The following is a 16,467-nucleotide window of genomic DNA, read 5'->3' as shown; positions in this document are numbered from 1 at the left end:
CCGCGCCCGCGAACATTGATGCATCCCTGTTACCAATCAGTGTCTTTCTCGCAGCGAGGCCCCCACCGCTTGCTTCTTCCTAACGGATTGACCCGAAATCGGTGTACATGTCATCGTGTCACCTATCATATATGTCTGCCTTACTACACCAACACCAAGCAATGTTTTTCTTAGACCTAGACCTTGCAATTCCCTTTCTCTTTCTTGGGTCGATCCGGAATCGGTGTACGTCTCATCGTGTCGCATATCACATGTATGATACTGGTCAGCATAGGCATATCTTACGAAACAGCTGATGCACAGCCACATCTCTTGAGGCTTTGATTGGTGACCAAGTGCAGGCCCTGCCGCTAAGTACAGTGCAGCCGGATTCTCATCCTAGATGGGCGCAATCTACAAATGCATCATCCCTGAACAACTCAATCCCCATGTGCAGCATCCCCGCGACGTCATTCACGCCTGCATTGTCGGTGCTCAAAGCTGCGTTCCAGGGTACATCGTGCTACCACGAGCGGCAACATGCAGACGGCATGAGTATTACTCTGGGGTATCGGCCTCATACATGGTGACCTTCCTTCGGTCATGAAAAGAAGCCACCAACGCTGTGTTTAGCAGCCATAGGCGAGAGAGAGATCGGGTGGGCTGAAACTATGACATCGTGGAAGTGTAGTTCCGGACGGAAGCAATCTAGAGTTAGTTTCCAGGCTGATGGTGACTTCGACACTACCTCCGAGCGATCGAACAGAATCATTCGCTAAGATGCATGGTGGTGCGAAACACAACAGTAGGTTCTCTGGTAGATGGTTTTGTTATTGTCAGATGAGTTCTGCCGTCCGAAGTGGGTTGCAGCCCCCAAAGGCGAGAAGCAGACGTACGTTCTGCATCTCTGTGCCTGGGCGCAAACACCAAACACCAAGAATCCCATCAATGACTACCACATTCCATAATTATAATCTTTCAAAAAGTGGCACACGGCTGGTCGTCGGTTTCGACCTCCCAGACTTGCCCACAGTCGGTATAAGCTCCTCGTCCGGAACAAAGTCCTTAAAGTCGTCATGAACGCTGTCCCTAACGTCCACCTGATTCCGATCTCTTGACTTCCACCTGGGCGCCTCCCCATTCTCAGCCCGACCTACGCCCATCTCCCTCCACTTCTTGGGCGGCTTAACACCCATCTCCACCAAGTTGGACCATATTCTCTCTCCACGTTTATTCCATCTCTCCATCCTAGCCTCGTATTCTGCGTCGGAAGGTTGCCACTTGCTCTTCAGTATGCGGCGAATGGCTTCGGGCGAGACTTTGAAGTGTTGCGCGAGAATGGGTGTGGTGAATTTATCGGGTTGTGTGCTATGCAGATGCCGTATGCCTTCCATGGTGTCGGGCGACAACTTCTTGCGCGGATTCCATGCCTCGCCTCCCAGCTTCTCTTTCAGCGCTTCCTTTTGTACAGCCCATGCTGGACGTTCGCGCCTTTGCTCTCGCTCGAACTCTCCCGTGAGAGCATCTTCTATCTCGACTTCTTTCGGTTCCGCTGTTTGTGGTTCAGCGGTGGGTATTATGGGTCCAACTTTTCGTAGTCGGCGCGCGTCGGTCGAGAACCGCGATTGTTGCGGACGGGAGAGCGGTCGTTGAGCAGCGAAGACCTTTTCGGTGGGTACGAAAGAGCGGATGAACAGGCTCAGCGTCGTCCTGGCGCAATTGTGGCAACTCATGGTTGTTGGTGTCCGAGTATCGATAGTGCTTTCCTTTCGAAGTTCCTTAGGGTATCGCACGGACCTTCATCTCTTGCCACAGCCTACAGGCGGGCGACTAACATGCACTCTAACACCGACAACACAGCAATAGACTTGAATACGGAACACTTCAATACGTCAAGGCAACGACACTGCCGAATCAAAGCATTCTATGTCTTGCTTGAAACAAAGATCCGCCCATGTCGCCGCTACTCCGGAAGCAGGAGCCTCATCTTATCGCATGACAACACCCTCAAGGCTCATACCCGATATCTTTGGGAAGTCGGAAAGCAATACGAATATTGCTACTTGACACCAATAGCAGTGTCTGCAAGAGCTCATGCGATAACCTCGTCGATCTCTTCCCTTTGTATCTTCGGTCCTTCCTTGCCTGGCGTACCACACGAACAGCTTGAATCCGTCTTTCATTCCTCCTGTTCATAATCTCTATCGTTTCTACCATTCTCTGCTATTATTGATATCTCTTGAACTCCCACTTCTTCAAGCACCTTCCGGTCTCTCCTGCTTCCCATGAACCGAACAACAGCCTCATCGTTGTACTGCTTCGGCCCCCAAAAGCCAAGACAACACCTCGCTTCCTGCGACCAGCTCTCGTCAATTCGAACCCTTTTCAGCTTCACCCCATGTACACACAAGATTGTAAAAGCCTCCGCAGATATACCGAGCGGCTGCTGAGCAAGTGACGGGAATTGCAACAAGGCTGCAAACTGCGGCTGACTCAAATGGCTTTTTCGATTGGTCGGAAATTACTCCCAAGCAACGGAAGGCTGTCGCTAATATGTATGGGGTGCTACAACGTCGTTATCTTCATCCCGAAACGTATAACGTTGTGCAGGTTGCGGTGCGCCTTCGGTCAAAGTCGTCCTATTGAGGAATGGCAATTCGGCGACCATCTTATACGGCATATCATAGAGAGCACAACGGCAGTTCAAATATGTGCTTGCTTACTCCTGTTTTCTGGTGGTCAACTCCAAATTACCCTATCCTGAGCCCTCTTCGGTCTTCTTAGACAGCAAGCAATTGAGCGTTCCCAAGATGACTATACGACCTAGCCAAGTCCTTACCATGGCATTCATCGGAGCCTATCTTACATTCGTAACAGACGCATTCCCGACCGACCTTCATATATCGAGTCCCGAGCCACGCGACCTCGTAACCACAGACGCGAAGAACCTCAGAGAACACATTGAAGTTTACGGCATACCATATGGAGTTCTCGGCGCGGTCTCCCATGGCCTAACCTTCTACGTAATTCTCTGTCACTTCTTCGGAAGAAAGCCTTTGCTTCCGTGGATGGCACTGGAGAAGGAACGCTGGAACATCGCGGTGGTCACACTCTCATCGCTCATCTCGATCATCCTTTCCGGGGTTACCATGGCACGAACAAGGGGCTCCCGCCCGCTTCTCATACTTGCGGGTATGCAGATCGTACTCCATGCTCTGATAGATATCATCCACATACATCGCATGTGCGTTGGATCTCCTGGTTGGAGTAACTCGACATCTTTTTGGGCGATCCCTCTTGTAGTGGTGTCGTGCTTCTCGATATATGCCTTTTACGAGTTTCCCTGTAAGTTGCGCTGAGTTCGATCGTATGCAAGGTAGACTGACATGCACTCCACAGTCGAAGGAGACGAGGGCAATGTCGGAAGCCTTTTCGGTACTGCCATCTTTATTGTTCTAATTGTATGGATTGGCTTGACTGGATTGAAAACCTTGATCGGCATCTTGATATGCATTTTCTCCAAGTTCAAGAGATGTGCGACATTTGGAGTTGCAGCAGTTCTGCTCAGCTGCGGACTCTTCTGGTTTGGTGATTTCGGCATGGCCATCGTGAGCAAGAGTACGCTGGGGACACCGTCGAACCAAGTGAGGGCACTGTATTACACGTACTGGGTTGTTGAGAGGCTACCGCTATTCACATTCTAAGATGCGCGTTGGCGAGACGGTGAAATGCTATTACACATGATGTACTTGTAGCATTTGTCGGTATTAAGGATGCGTTCTGTTTAACCTAGCACTAGGTGTAACGCTATGTCGGAACCGGCTCGCTCTTGCGGCTCGAAATCTGTTCCGCACTAGTACGCGACGAGTCTACCCGGAGTGGTGACATCAACGAACATGCGTCAGTGCCTCCTGCATCTTCACGCTATCTCGACAGCGAACTCTTCCGTGGCAGTTTCCTGGCAAGATCGATCGCGGGGCGATCGCGGCAAAAATGGAAGTGGATCCCTCATACCCATGCACGCTAGGGCCTCGGTATCATATGACGGACCATCTTCGCCGTACATCGTGTAATAGTTATCTCTTGTCGAATATCTGAGTGTTTGACGGTGTCGACAACGTTTACCTGTGTTTCGCTCTCATTTACCTAGATATGGCTATGCCAAATCTGTTTCAGAGGCGAACAGCCAACACTAAAGAGTATGTCCAGAAGCGGAAGACCATCGATGGCGCACACTAACCGCTATTAGTTGCTGGGGATACCGATTCGAGTGGACGCCTGAACATCTTACACCGGAGCAAATGAGGCCCATGAAGTTCTCGTATGATGTTTTGGCAGAGGAATGTCTTGATCGTTTGAACGCTATCTCGCCACCGCACAAGGGTGCTCTGCCAAGGAATGACAGCAACCGCGCCGCGCTATCATCAGTTCCGGGCACCGAAGAAGAGAAAAAAGAGCCATTGCCAGTACCCAAGAGAGATCTATACACTTTGCTGGAAGAACATCACAACTCCGATCCTAAGCTTGCGGAACTGTGGCGCGAGGTGCACACCGTACCGGACTGGGTAGACTGGGAACAAATCGCAAGAGGACAGGATGTGTTCTATCGATATGGCGGACCCGCCTTGACTGGTCTCACTTTTCAGTCACTCTTAGGTGGCATGGGCGCTGCGCGAGTGGTGGAGACATTAGCCAGAACAGGAGGCTTCAGTACGAAGGTCGCAAGAGGGAGACTCTTTGAAACTACACAACACATCCTCCAATGCACACGAACACTGGATGGACTCAAACCAGGTGGAGAAGGGTTTGCCTCATCAATACGCGTTCGCTTTCTACATGCCGCAGTCAGGCAGCGCATCATGAAACTCGCAAACGAACGGCCCAGCTACTTCAACGTGGAAGAATGGGGAATTCCAATAAACGACCTGGACCAAATCGCAACAATTGGAACCTTCTCTTCAACTTTGATCTACCTCAGCTTCCCCCGCCAAGGAATCTTCCTACGCAAGCAAGAAATCGACGACTACCTAGCCCTATGGCGCTACATCGGCTACCTAATGGGCACACCCGACGAATGGCTATCTACCTCAACCAAAGCCAAAGCCATCATGGAATCGCTCCTTTACCACGAAGTCGACCCCTCGGAAATGTCGAAAACAATGGCCAACAACATCATCTTCGCGCTCAAGGAAGAGCCCCCAACCTTCTCCTCCGCAGACATGCTAACCGCCAGCGCCCGCTGGCTAAACGGCAACGCCCTCTGCGACCGCCTCGGATTGAAACGCGTTTCTGCATACTACTGGTCCCTTATGGCGGGGCAGTGTCTCTTCTTCATCTTCTACTGCTACACATATCGCTTGTTCCCTAATGCAGATCGCAGGAGGATCGACCGCGCGAAAGAGATTTTCTGGACGCTGATAGTGAAGGCGAAGTGGGGATTAGCAGGGACGGAAACGTCGTTTGACTTCAAGTACGTGCCGCAGTATGATACGTTGACGCATTTGGGGGATATTGGTGAGAGGAAGAAGGTGGCGTTTAGTAATGAGATGAGGAATTTGAAGGCGTTGGGGATTGGAGTGGGGGTTCTCGCGGTGGGGACGTTGGTTGCGGTTAAGATTGCGGTAAGAGTTGTTGGGAGGTTGTGGTAGATATTCTTGTAAAGGGTTTGTATGATATCGGGATATGATGGGTTGAGGGCTCTGTTATTAGACTTGAAGTTCGACGAATATACCCAAGTGAAGTTACCGGTCACTTCTACCCTGTCCCATCTTTTCATATAGCTTTACTTCGGTAAGAAGTTCGCTCACCCTCACGTTGTTCCGTAGAGTCACCACCGTTGTACACATATAGACAGCCTCCACTGACCATAGCATCATCAAATATAAGTTCACGTCCCCGTCTCCATTTTCTGTCCTTAGCAATCTCGATCGCAATAACAACACAACTTCCGTGTGAGCTCACGCTTGGCACACCCCAACATATACCGACAGCCCATTATCAAAATGGCAAAACGGAGGTGTCCACAGAACCCACATCAAGTTGGTGTATGCGGCTGCCCTTCGTTCTGGAGGTATCTGAAAGCCAAACCCACGCCCGACAACAGAACTGTGTCTTCTTCAGCTACGAAGCGTTCGTCTGCAGCTCTCATCATCATCGACGGCGAGCCGGACTACGACAATGCCTCGCAGAAGCGACAAAAGCGCGAAGATAGTGTAGTCACCCAGACTAGTGTGATTGGTCTCTCGCCATCGGAGTCTTCGGCGTACATGGCCAACAAACTCGTGGTTGGAGAGTCTGATAGGAAGATGCAACAAGCCAAGGAGGCAGCAAAGTGCGCTCTGAAGAGTCGCTGGATGAAGAAAGAGACATCGAAGAAGATCGAGCCGGTACGGATTTTGGTTGACTATGGTCTACCTGCTGATTCTGAGAGGTTGGATTGGGACACGGACGAAGTTCGTCGGATGATCGGGGAGATTGCATGATAGAGGCTATGATCGATGGGATTGGACTACGATGACAGGCATGGAGGACTTGACCCGAAATGAAGCGGTGACAAAGGTCATGAAACAATAATGCATATACAATCTAGTATGTGGGTATAGGTACTGCCTAGCGGAGATTTTGCGAAGAGTATGCACGGATATGAGAGTCGTAACCGTCATAAATACATCCAGCTGTCACCAAATGTACGGCTAAGATTAAGTCAGTAACTAATCGGCGAGTCCAGTGTGAGATACTGACCTTGTTCTCGTAAGTCCAGAAAGTGCCGCTGTGCTGTATGCCTTTGCTCTTGATCACTTCGATCATCTTCATCACTGACTCTTCTGGTGTGATTATGCCCTGGACTTCCCATGGCAGTTGAACATTTGCCATGTCTGTTGCGACTTCTCCTGGGTGCATGCACAAGATGATGGTATCATCGTCCTTCCTCTTCAACTCAGCGGCCATGTGTCTTACTGCCATGTTGAGTGCAGCTTTCGAGGCAGCATACGCAGCGAACCCGTCCTCCATTTCACGGAAGTTACCCTGAGAGCCTGAATCGCTGGACATGAAGACGATGGTGCCGATTGGTATGTTTGTTTTCAGTAACTTCTGTGCTGTGATGATGGGCCCTATGGTGTTGGTATGCAAATGGAAGGCAAACTCGTCGAACGACCTGGCGAATGTTAACTTCCAGTACTTCAGCCACTTCAGATTGATTGTCGTTTATCGAAATGCACGCTTTAGCCATAACCAGCAAGGCGTAACGGCAAAGTTGATGGAAGACTCACAGCTCAGTGGCCCTCTACATCGGTTAGTGCGGCTCCCTTGCATGCTGTCGACAATGTCAGACTTACGTTTGGGTATCTTAGCACTCCTGCGTTTAGTACGACATAGTCAATCTTCAGGTTCGGTATCATGGCCAGTTGCGCAACGAATTTCTGCGGATTGCCGGTTAGTTCCCCTCTGCAATCACAACGCCATACGCAACAGCACACACCTCTATGCTCTGCTCTGACAATATGTCGCATGTGTACATTTGGCATCGGCCATGATCGCTCCCCGCTTGTCCCCACAGACCGCTGGCATGGCCGGCCCAAGGCTCCCGTACTGTAGCGATGATGCGCTCATTTTTCGTCAACAGCTGTCTGACAAACTCTAGCCCGATGCCTCTGCTGGCGCCGAGTATCAGCCATGTGGTAAAGTCCTCATCGGCGTATAGAATGCCCGGAATCTGGTCCATCCGGTCGGTCGAGGTGTGGCGGGGCACGATGATGTCAATCGTCGAGCTGGGGCTGAAGTGCGACTGACCAACACTAGAAGGCTGTTTGCAAAGAGGGCAGAATAGTGTCGATCCTGGCCGGCGCTTGAAATAGTAATGTGCTGCTGTGCAGATAACAGAGAACGTTATTCATGACCCTGGCCCGTCACGTTAGGGAATCAGGTGCGTGGAGGTGCGCGGGTTAGTGGGCATGTCACATCGATTTGCGGACCCTTGTACAGGCTTTACATATCGAATTCGGTCCAGGGAAAGCAGGGAAGAAGCGTCCTGCAGGGCAACGAAATAGGCCAGACGCTGCTTATTCTACCACCGGAGGAAAGAAGAGCGAAATTCTTCACGATGATTGACGGCAGCAAAAGTACTAAGAATACTCGCAGCAGCCGACGCAGCATCTGGTGACGGCATCATCCCATAAGCTTCATGCAAGATTGCCGAGCAAGTTTGCGAAATAGCCTAGGGAGTCAGGAGTCGCAATCGACGGCGTGGCGTCAAAGTAGCGACGACAAGTTGGCTGAGAAACAGAGACCAAATGCGGCGAGAGCACCGCCATTTGATCGCGATTCCTGTTTGCCATCCCGGACCGGTTCCACCCGAGCACTTTTTGCTACTGAGTTATACCTGTCGCCTGATTGGCCAGTCCCGTGACCCGTGCTCGCGTCAGGGCCCTGGGCCCGTCATTTCGTCGCGGCTAACGGCAAGATTCTTAAAACTCTCTCAAGCCTCTCAACTCCTACTTGGCCATCTTTTCTCTCTCACTACCTCTCAGTCACGACCAAAGTTACATTAACTTTCACCACTCCACCTCTACCAACACTTAATCTTACCCCAACCACCACCACATCTTCAAAATGGGTTTCGAGAAGGGTACGTTATCTTGACAGCGGTCAGACGTCATTGGCCATCTGTTACTTTGTCTACCATCGTCTGCCACCCATTGAGCCTGCGCGCATACCAGTATTCGACTCCCATGAGGAATCAATTATTCCCGGTGCACCGTCCGAATAATTGACAACTCAAGAAGCGGTGAGCGCAAGGTGGCAGCTTTGCGACAAAGCAAGGACGGTGGCGGATTGTTTGGCTGGGCAAAGAAATCTCATCACGACACATACAGCTAACACTTTCCATAGGCGATGCTAAGAAGGGTGCCAACCTCTTCAAGGTACGAACACGCTGAGCTGGTCCCAGGGCCACCGTACACGACTCCCGAAAGCAATCTAACGACTATCCAGACCCGTTGCGCTCAGTGCCACACCCTGAAGGAGGGTGAGGGCAACAAGATCGGCCCCAACCTTCACGGTCTCTTCGGCCGCAAGTCCGGTCAGGTTGAGGGTTTCTCATACACCGACGCCAACAAGCAGAAGGGTGTCGAGTGGGGCAACGAGACTCTCGTACGTTATACCATAAGAAGACGCTTACGTGGTAGGCATGCATGCTGACGAAGCACAGTTCGAGTACCTCGAGAACCCCAAGAAGTACATTCCCGGAACCAAGATGGCTTTCGGTGGTCTCAAGAAGCCCAAGGACCGCAACGACTTGATCACCTTCCTCCAGGACGAGACCAAATAAGCGTATCACCTCTCGAACGTTTATACCATCCTATCGACACGCCATGACCTTTCTATAATACCTTTTCGACCCAAAAACTGTTTGGATTGTACCATCATCGATGATAGACGAACGACGGAGGCGGTGAGCGCAGTTAGACCGCAATACCCCTTCATGTAGATTATGTTAGGTGTATCATTTCAAGGCGCTTTTCGACTTTGGTGCGGCATAGAGCCTGTTTGGACTTAGTGGCACTTTCGGAATACCAAATCTCCTCTACCGATCATCCAATACGCTCATCATCTTCGTGAACAAGTTGCCAATATCGTGCAACCTCCAGTGATTCCTCTCGACTGACTTGCAGACCCGGCAGAATTGGACAAAGCATCGTTTTCTAATCTCAGGCTACAAACATCCAGCTGATGATGAGCCAATTGCAGACATCGCAAATTTTCTGACACGTTGAGCGGCATTTCCACAAAATGTACAGACTAGGGTAATAGTCTAGTGCTAGCCTTAAGGGAGCGACTCACGCGAGCAGCGAGCAGCGAGCACCTTGCACCCTCGGACCTGAGGAACATGCAGCCAGGAACATGCGCTCTGCCGGTGCTTTCTCCGACAGCTAACCGAGGATCGTGTGGCTGGAGCTCATGGATGCTTGCGGAAGACGTGCAATGGCAACAAATCGTTTCGCTAGACAGCGTGGGTAGTAAAAGCAATAGGGACTCAAAAGAGTAGACACATTGTGTCTCGTCAGCTGCGGGATGCCAGTAGTTAAAGCGTGAGGCTTCGTGGCGCCTTTTCCACATCATCTCCACGTGAAAGCAGGTCAAGTGTGGGGGAAGCGCAGGTGCACGTCGCAGTGGTGTCATCGCCGGAAGACTCCGTGTACATCAACCATCTAGTCTGTGCCATAGGGCACACGAGCACATGCGTCTCTCTTCCACTTCACCCTCCTCTTACTCAAATCGCTTCGCAGTATCCAGACGCGCCGTTACCTCGGCCTGTATCATCAAGGCCAATTAGCGTCATAGTGGGGCGGGAACTGTGCTTCGGGTAGCTCGACAGTGAACACCACCATCACCAGCACCACTTTGGCGAATAAGCAGCGACAAAGGCCGTTTCGGCCTGTACAATTGACACCATGTCGTGGAAACGCAGCGAGAGGCTGATGGACACCATCAAGGTAGGCGAGCCTATCGCACAGTCGCGGTCGTAGCTAACATTGGGATAGCACTACAGCAACTTTCCAGCAACCGGTATGCAGTCCGCATGGTCACTTACAGCATTCGTCTGACACATAATCAGGTGTATCATTACGGCAAATGGTACAATTTGGAGAGAAGCCATCTACAGGAACCCTCTTCCGCGCGTCACAATTCCTTTCCGAAGAACTGCCCATACGGTTAGCACACCGGGTGGAAGAGCTCAATGAACTCCCAGATGGCCTCAATGAGATGCCGTCGATCCAAAGAGTGCGCGACTGGTATGCGCAGTCATTCGAAGTGTGTATTGCTAAGGTTCTTGCTGGAGCGCGTTGACTCATCTGACAGGAACTCGTCGAACTGCCCCGGCCGACCCTCTCGAGCGAGGTCAAGGAGCGACTACTCAAACCAGCGAAGAAAGCCGGCGACAAGAACCTGATGAGCAAGCCGACGCAGAACCCTAGCATCAAAACGGGACAATACCGGTCCGCGCCGACGACGAATGGTAACGGGAACGGCAATGCCAACGGAAACGGCGGCACAATCACAAAAGAAGTGAAAGGCGCAAGCCGGAGATACTATGCCGCCGCAGACGACGGACAGGAATGGCCGCCAGAGCTGGGCGCATACAACACAAAGTTCGCAGACACATTGGAGAAGATCAAGAGGCGGCACGACAGCGTCGTTACGACGGTCGCACAAGGCATTCTGGAATGGAAGCGCAAGAGGCAAAGGATGCAGATTGACCACAACATCCAAGCCTTCCTCGACCGTTTCTACATGTCGCGTATCGGCATCCGTATGCTCATCGGCCAGCACATCGCCCTCACAGACCAACGCTCGCGAAACGATCCCAACTACGTCGGTATAATCTGCACAAAAACCAATGTCCAAGAACTGGCGCAAGAGGCCATCGAGAATGCGCGCTTCGTCTGCGAGGACCACTACGGACTCTTCGATGCACCAAAGGTCCAGCTTGTATGCAACCCGGATATCAGCTTCATGTATGTGCCAGGGCATTTGTCGCACATGCTGTTTGAGACTCTCAAGAACTCTCTTCGCGCTGTGGTGGAAAGACATGGACAGGATAAACAAGAGTTCCCTGTGACCAAGGTCATCGTTGCAGAGGGCAAGGAGGATATCACAATTAAGATTTCGGATGAAGGAGGTGGTATCCCTAGATCATCGATCCCGCTGGTATGGACATACATGTATACGACTGTCGACCAAACACCGAGCCTGGACCCCGATTTCAACAAGAGCGATTTCAAAGCACCTATGGCTGGCTTCGGCTACGGATTGCCCATCTCAAGGCTATACGCGCGCTACTTTGGAGGAGATTTGAAGTTGATTTCCATGGAAGGGTACGCACTTCCCACTCACAACCCAAGATAATCCCTTTACTAACAACATCGGTTACAGCTACGGCACAGACGTCTACCTTCACCTCAATCGCCTCTCCTCCTCTTCAGAACCTCTGCAATAGCAATTACCCGTCATGAGGGGCGGATGGACGTCGAGCGAACTCATCCGGTCATCCCGAGGAATGGCGCAAGGTAACGGTTCGCGAAAGTATAACCCTTTCCTGGCGAGCAAAGCAATGAAGCTCAAGCTTTCGGGTCAGGTTAGCAGGGAGATTAGTGAGAGAAGACAGGTGGGCGATGCGGCGGATATGTTTGCTGATAAGGCGAGTAGCGAGGGGGAGAAGCCTTGGTGGAGGAATGTCGGTATGGAGGAGGGTATGTGAGATGTACGATTTTCGGTTTGGCAGATATCGCTCAGAGATGCGGTTGAAAGTTAGGGGAAACCGATTGGCTTTGGCATTTTCCGCGACCTTGGTGAAAAGGTATCAATCGTTCTTTGGGTTCGGTCTGGCCTGGGCTGGCAAAGGCTTGGGCTTTAGCAGTTAAGAAAGACACGGCGTTTGGCGAAGGCCATGTATGAATCTCGAAACAACGAATGAGAATAAGACGGAAGAAACAAATAGTTACGCAACGCAAAATAGTAATGTTGTACGTCTTGCCAGTACAAACTTCTTTCATATGAATAGGACAAGAACAAAAACTGGGGTATAACGCGATCCGCCTTGAATCCAAAATAATGCCAAAATATCTCGTCATCAACCCATGACCTTCCGTTCAAGCAGGTGCTTGTCCTGAACTAACCCTTTTCCTCATCTTCGCAATGTCCCTTTCCTTGCCCTTTCCACTCCTCGCTGGACTCCCACTTCCCATAGTACCCTGCCCTTCTGCGGCTCCAGACCCTCCAGTACCTTGTACTTCCCACTCGTCGTTCCAATCCGCAGGCGGCTGTTCAAGACCGAGGACGATGTTACGGTAAAACGCGCGCGTTTGTGGTATACTCTATCCATGCACCACGAATCAGCAGTCGTCCTCTTGTTCAACTCATGTAAAAGGCGCAGCACATGGCATGACATCGCATAAAGAAGAGAAGTAGATAGAAAAGACATACCTCATTCCTCACCCCCGCAATCCACATGAGCATCTCCTCACTCTCCAATATACTAACCGCCTCATCCCTCCTCTGTCGCTCCTCCCACGCCCTCCCCTGCACCTCACCAGACGCAGAATGCCAATTCTTCCCCCGCGCCTGTAGACTCTTTCGTGTTTCTAACGTGGATTTGCTGGGAGCCTCCCCCTTACCACTACTACCACTTCCCCCAGCCTGTGGCGATTGTCCATGTAAACGATGCGCGCCGTATCCTCCGCTACTGGAACCAACACCGGTGTGTACATCGTAGTCTAACGTGCTGCGTCCCAGCTCGTTGAACTGGGCGTTGAATGCAGCCTCCGATTCAATTTCGTCGTTGGTAATGGGAGCGTGGCCGCCGGTGGCGGGAGTGAACGAATGGTGCGAGTGGTGCTGGTGGTGCTGGTGGTGCTGGTGGTGCTGGTTGTGGCTGTTTATGATTTGTTGCGCTTCGGCGATGAATTGGAGGTTTACGCCGCCGGGGTTCGGGGGTGGCCATGCCATGATCGCATTGCTGGGGCCTGGGCAGGGAGCTCTGGGATTGAGGCGTTTACAGAACGGATGTGTTAATGAGGCGTTGCGTATGCGCGGTGTGGAAGGAGCTTGGGGTTGGGGTGGGGTTGCGATGATGGTCAATGTCCGCGGGGGAGGACTAGATGGGAAGGTGGCAGCGACGAGGCACTACGATCATGCTTCCCAAGACTCGTGGTACGTGCCTGTCTGTTAGTGCTTCGCGTGGTGCCTGCGTCTTAGGTTCTAATGAATTAAGAGCATATGCATTGCTCGAGACCGTTCTGATATCGAATGGTTTTTGACATTGATATCTAGTAGCTACTGCTATGCTTGGAGACGTCGACTCCTTCCCATCTTGACCGTCGACCTTGGATATTGCCGTCTAGTGATGTGACCAAAACGCTGAAATGCCAATCTATGCCCAATGCTTAACACACGCGCCGAGAGATCAAATCCGACTTGATCGAAGCGCAAATCCCTGAGTAACCTTCTTTGCCCGTCTATAGTGTCGAGCCAGGCTTGCACTGGCCTAGTTCGTTACGATTCTTCCAACATCCGCTCCCAGGGGAGCAGGCGCGCCGCAAATTTCCCCGGGAGCTGGATAGGAGTTAGGCTATGTACCGCCATTTGCCTGCTGATGCTCAGCCTTGCTGCCCTTACCTCGCCAGGTGCTGACCGCCGGTATGTCGGCTTTCAGTCTCTCTTCCTGTGTTGAGTACGCCTTGGGCGTCAATTTTATCAACGTGTGTAGCGGGACCTCCATCCATGGGCTCTGCTCCTGCGGTACGTTCATGAAGTATGCGTAAATACACCTCAGGATGGCCTGATGTGTAACGATCAAGATGTTCTCGCTGCGCTCCAACTCCATAATAATGGGCTCCAGACGAATGACAACGTCCCGATATGACTCTCCGCCCAGGTAGCGGTAGTTGTATTTGTCCTCGTCGCGTTGCTTGAAGTCTTCAGGGAACTTCTGTTCGATTTGAGCGTATGTGAGACCGTCGCAGACGCCGGAGTCGAGTTCGTCGAGCGCTTTCCATTCCAACTTTTCGAATGTGAGAAATCGCGCGGTTTGAATCGTTCGCTTCAAGGTTGAGGTCCAGACGGTAAGTTTACGACCGTCGCCGACTGATTTCGCAACCAGACCGGGTAGCGCATGCGCGTAAGCATCTCCTCGCTCTGACAGGTTTGCGTCTCCTCCAATCTGACCCGTGAGATTGTACTCGGATTCACCGTGCTGCCTTGATTAGTTTTCATAGCATGGGTTTGTGACATGTACTTACTCGCGATAACCAGATCGAGCGCGGCTTAATGTGGAGATTCATCAAGTAGTAGACGACCCTACTCTGGAGGTAGTCCTGGATCTGGTTGATGATGACTTGCTTGCCCACGTCGATGAGCTTGACGTATGTAAGGTCGCGCTCGTCCTCGTCTATGGTCTGGTACACCTTCTCGTAGTTCCGGATACGGTTGCGGAAATCCGCTGCAGCTTCCTCGGGGTCTTGACCGACATAGTCTGGAGATGTCGTCTTTACTTCCAATATGTTGCTCATGATGAGGTCTTCGTCGTCACACTTTGACTCAACGAATAGTGTCTCGATGTTCTCAGCAGCGCATCGCTCCTGTATCCACCTGCGCCGGCTCTTGGTCGAGTTTGTGGCGTCTAGTATCGCGATCAAGCCCCTGCCCTCGGAAAACCATTTGCACATGTCATTAACGGCTGCTTCAGCGGCTGCTTTTCGGAGGCGTTCTCCTTCTGGGTTGGAGGTATCGAAGAATTCGGCGGAGGGGTTTGGGGTCGCAGTACGACGATACTGGCCAACGTTGAACGTCTTGGATTTGATCGATAGCCAATGTAGGTAGCGAACCACTGCGTTGCAATTCGTCAGTGGCTATATGAGGCCGCGCAGGAGAAGCTTACCTTTCTGTGCAATCAAACTCTTGCCCCGCGCGGGCAAGCCTACCATGACGACGCATATCCGCGTGTCTTCGGCCTGTACACCAGCACCGTTAGTCTTTCTGCTTGGTCTTACGAAGTCGCCAGCAGGCACCGCGCGCATATTGGGCGCGTAGAATCCATTGGAGTCGGCATTGGAGTCGGTCATTGTATGCGGCAAGTCCAGCTCCCTGAAAGCCAGTGACGATGCGACTGGCGAAGCGAAGTAAAAGTTATATGAATCGGAAATCTAGCCGAAGGTATTCCGAGATGCAGCGAGAATGCGGCTTTTAATCAACGATGCAGCAAGGGCAGATGCTAGGCGGTCAACAGAAGCCTGTGGAGTCGCACGGCTGAAGTCGTCTGTTAGGTGAAGCAATAAGTGTATGGACGTCGAGTGTCGTGTTGCAGGGTCGTAAGGTCGGCCCGGCAGTCAAGAAGCGAGAGGAGATGGATTGATTGACGATGATTCCCCCGCATTCGGTACGGCGTCCTTCTTTTCACAAGCCAGAGCAATAAGCGTTCGGATTGCGGCTCCAGGCTAGCGGGCGCAGTGGAGCAGATGTAACGGGTGATTCTTATTCGATAGCACGTGTGGCTGCAGTCCAATGTGTCCACATGTCCGGCATTCGTGACAGTGCCAGCAACGGTCATCGTTGGCGCCTACCATGCGCATTCCTTGGTACTTGCCCGCAGCAATGGGCACCATCAGGACAGCTCCAAAACTTCAAGCCGTTGCCGTACTGCAACGAGCTCTCCGGGTCGTGTGCCATGATGCCACATGCTTCTGCGGTATGACGACAATGGCTCCAGCGACATAGCTAGGGGGTCCAGAAACATGCCTGCCTAAAGCCGCCGATTCCCGGAAAGACGTGATGGATGGGAGCGAAATTTCTTTACACTGTCGTAGTCGCGCGCCAGTCGTCGTAAATCGGCAAAAAAACAATGGTGCATCCTGGAGATGCTAGCAAGGAAAAAAAGACTACTTACAGTAGATATGGAGTAAGTCCGGTGATGCATTGTTGACATCAGTTATT

At 51.7% G+C, this 16,467-nt stretch overlaps 9 protein-coding genes across 9 annotated transcripts; 5 read left to right on the top strand and 4 right to left on the bottom strand.

Annotated features, from left to right (window-relative positions):
- Positions 1–628: 628 nt before the first annotated feature.
- On the bottom strand, positions 629–1,849 carry BKA58DRAFT_182132 (required for respiratory growth protein 9, mitochondrial). Its single transcript, XM_046165411.1, has one exon. It carries the CDS (start codon positions 1,710–1,712, stop codon positions 948–950), a length of 765 nt encoding a protein of 254 aa, XP_046025567.1. The 5' UTR covers positions 1,713–1,849; the 3' UTR covers positions 629–947.
- A 627-nt stretch (positions 1,850–2,476) lies between these two features.
- On the top strand, positions 2,477–3,907 carry BKA58DRAFT_182023 (uncharacterized protein). The gene is made up of 2 exons (XM_046165407.1): positions 2,477–3,324; positions 3,379–3,907. Exons 1-2 carry the CDS (start codon positions 2,790–2,792, stop codon positions 3,681–3,683), a joined length of 840 nt encoding a protein of 279 aa, XP_046025566.1. The 5' UTR covers positions 2,477–2,789; the 3' UTR covers positions 3,684–3,907.
- BKA58DRAFT_182273 (uncharacterized protein) lies at positions 3,736–5,804 on the top strand. Its single transcript, XM_046165412.1, has 2 exons — positions 3,736–4,178; positions 4,229–5,804. The coding sequence occupies exons 1-2, from the start codon at positions 4,132–4,134 to the stop codon at positions 5,625–5,627; spliced, it is 1,446 nt and encodes a 481-aa protein (XP_046025565.1). The 5' UTR covers positions 3,736–4,131; the 3' UTR covers positions 5,628–5,804.
- BKA58DRAFT_182025 (uncharacterized protein) lies at positions 5,805–6,693 on the top strand. The gene has a single exon (XM_046165408.1). It carries the CDS (start codon positions 5,982–5,984, stop codon positions 6,459–6,461), a length of 480 nt encoding a protein of 159 aa, XP_046025564.1. The 5' UTR covers positions 5,805–5,981; the 3' UTR covers positions 6,462–6,693.
- Positions 6,559–7,702, bottom strand: BKA58DRAFT_458278 (uncharacterized protein; the record flags this gene model as incomplete). Its single annotated transcript, XM_046174662.1, has 4 exons — positions 6,559–6,671; positions 6,721–7,167; positions 7,317–7,400; positions 7,460–7,702. The coding sequence occupies 4 exons, from the start codon at positions 7,700–7,702 to the stop codon at positions 6,657–6,659; spliced, it is 789 nt and encodes a 262-aa protein (XP_046025563.1). The 3' UTR covers positions 6,559–6,656.
- A 786-nt stretch (positions 7,703–8,488) lies between these two features.
- Positions 8,489–9,586, top strand: BKA58DRAFT_182028 (cytochrome c-like domain-containing protein). The gene is made up of 4 exons (XM_046165409.1): positions 8,489–8,605; positions 8,869–8,900; positions 8,971–9,129; positions 9,188–9,586. Exons 1-4 carry the CDS (start codon positions 8,590–8,592, stop codon positions 9,305–9,307), a joined length of 327 nt encoding a protein of 108 aa, XP_046025562.1. The 5' UTR covers positions 8,489–8,589; the 3' UTR covers positions 9,308–9,586.
- Positions 9,587–10,430: 844 nt separating this feature from the next.
- On the top strand, positions 10,431–12,238 carry BKA58DRAFT_316250 (pyruvate dehydrogenase kinase-like protein; the record flags this gene model as incomplete). The annotated part of the gene is made up of 5 exons (XM_046167566.1): positions 10,431–10,472; positions 10,521–10,545; positions 10,595–10,806; positions 10,840–11,855; positions 11,995–12,238. 5 exons carry the CDS (start codon positions 10,431–10,433, stop codon positions 12,236–12,238), a joined length of 1,539 nt encoding a protein of 512 aa, XP_046025561.1.
- Positions 12,239–12,491: 253 nt separating this feature from the next.
- Positions 12,492–13,759, bottom strand: BKA58DRAFT_385544 (uncharacterized protein). Its single transcript, XM_046170386.1, has 2 exons — positions 12,964–13,759; positions 12,492–12,854 (listed from the first exon to the last, which is right to left on the bottom strand). The coding sequence occupies exons 1-2, from the start codon at positions 13,483–13,485 to the stop codon at positions 12,630–12,632; spliced, it is 747 nt and encodes a 248-aa protein (XP_046025560.1). The 5' UTR covers positions 13,486–13,759; the 3' UTR covers positions 12,492–12,629.
- BKA58DRAFT_181972 (fructose-2,6-bisphosphatase-like protein) lies at positions 13,728–15,720 on the bottom strand. Its single transcript, XM_046165406.1, has 3 exons — positions 15,416–15,720; positions 14,778–15,364; positions 13,728–14,731 (listed from the first exon to the last, which is right to left on the bottom strand). Exons 1-3 carry the CDS (start codon positions 15,597–15,599, stop codon positions 14,108–14,110), a joined length of 1,395 nt encoding a protein of 464 aa, XP_046025559.1. The 5' UTR covers positions 15,600–15,720; the 3' UTR covers positions 13,728–14,107.
- Between the last annotated feature and the right edge of the window lie 747 nt (positions 15,721–16,467).

The sequence above is a fragment of the Alternaria rosae genome (genome assembly GCF_020736505.1).
Source record: "Alternaria rosae strain MPI-PUGE-AT-0040 chromosome Unknown BKA58scaffold_5, whole genome shotgun sequence".
Classification (NCBI taxonomy): Eukaryota; Fungi; Ascomycota; class Dothideomycetes; order Pleosporales; family Pleosporaceae; genus Alternaria; species Alternaria rosae.
Note: the sequence above shows the minus strand (reverse complement) of the source record. Positions and strands in the feature narration are given on the sequence as shown.

Coding starts and splice junctions, on each gene's coding strand:
- BKA58DRAFT_182132 (XM_046165411.1), bottom strand. CDS start 1,712: ATGAGTTGCCACAATTGCGCCAGGACGACGCTGAGCCTGTTCATCCGC.
- BKA58DRAFT_182273 (XM_046165412.1), top strand. CDS start 4,132: ATGGCTATGCCAAATCTGTTTCAGAGGCGAACAGCCAACACTAAAGA. Junction 4,179..4,228: donor CGAACAGCCAACACTAAAGA/GTATGTCCAGAA, acceptor AACCGCTATTAG/TTGCTGGGGATACCGATTCG.
- BKA58DRAFT_181972 (XM_046165406.1), bottom strand. CDS start 15,599: ATGACCGACTCCAATGCCGACTCCAATGGATTCTACGCGCCCAATATG. Junction 15,365..15,415: donor GAGTTTGATTGCACAGAAAG/GTAAGCTTCTCC, acceptor ATTGCAACGCAG/TGGTTCGCTACCTACATTGG. Junction 14,732..14,777: donor GCTCGATCTGGTTATCGCGA/GTAAGTACATGT, acceptor TAATCAAGGCAG/CACGGTGAATCCGAGTACAA.
- BKA58DRAFT_182025 (XM_046165408.1), top strand. CDS start 5,982: ATGGCAAAACGGAGGTGTCCACAGAACCCACATCAAGTTGGTGTATGC.
- BKA58DRAFT_182028 (XM_046165409.1), top strand. Junction 8,901..8,970: donor AGGGTGCCAACCTCTTCAAG/GTACGAACACGC, acceptor ACGACTATCCAG/ACCCGTTGCGCTCAGTGCCA. Junction 9,130..9,187: donor AGTGGGGCAACGAGACTCTC/GTACGTTATACC, acceptor GACGAAGCACAG/TTCGAGTACCTCGAGAACCC.
- BKA58DRAFT_182023 (XM_046165407.1), top strand. CDS start 2,790: ATGACTATACGACCTAGCCAAGTCCTTACCATGGCATTCATCGGAGCC. Junction 3,325..3,378: donor TGCCTTTTACGAGTTTCCCT/GTAAGTTGCGCT, acceptor TGCACTCCACAG/TCGAAGGAGACGAGGGCAAT.
- BKA58DRAFT_385544 (XM_046170386.1), bottom strand. CDS start 13,485: ATGGCATGGCCACCCCCGAACCCCGGCGGCGTAAACCTCCAATTCATC. Junction 12,855..12,963: donor TTGCGGGGGTGAGGAATGAG/GTATGTCTTTTC, acceptor GTGCATGGATAG/AGTATACCACAAACGCGCGC.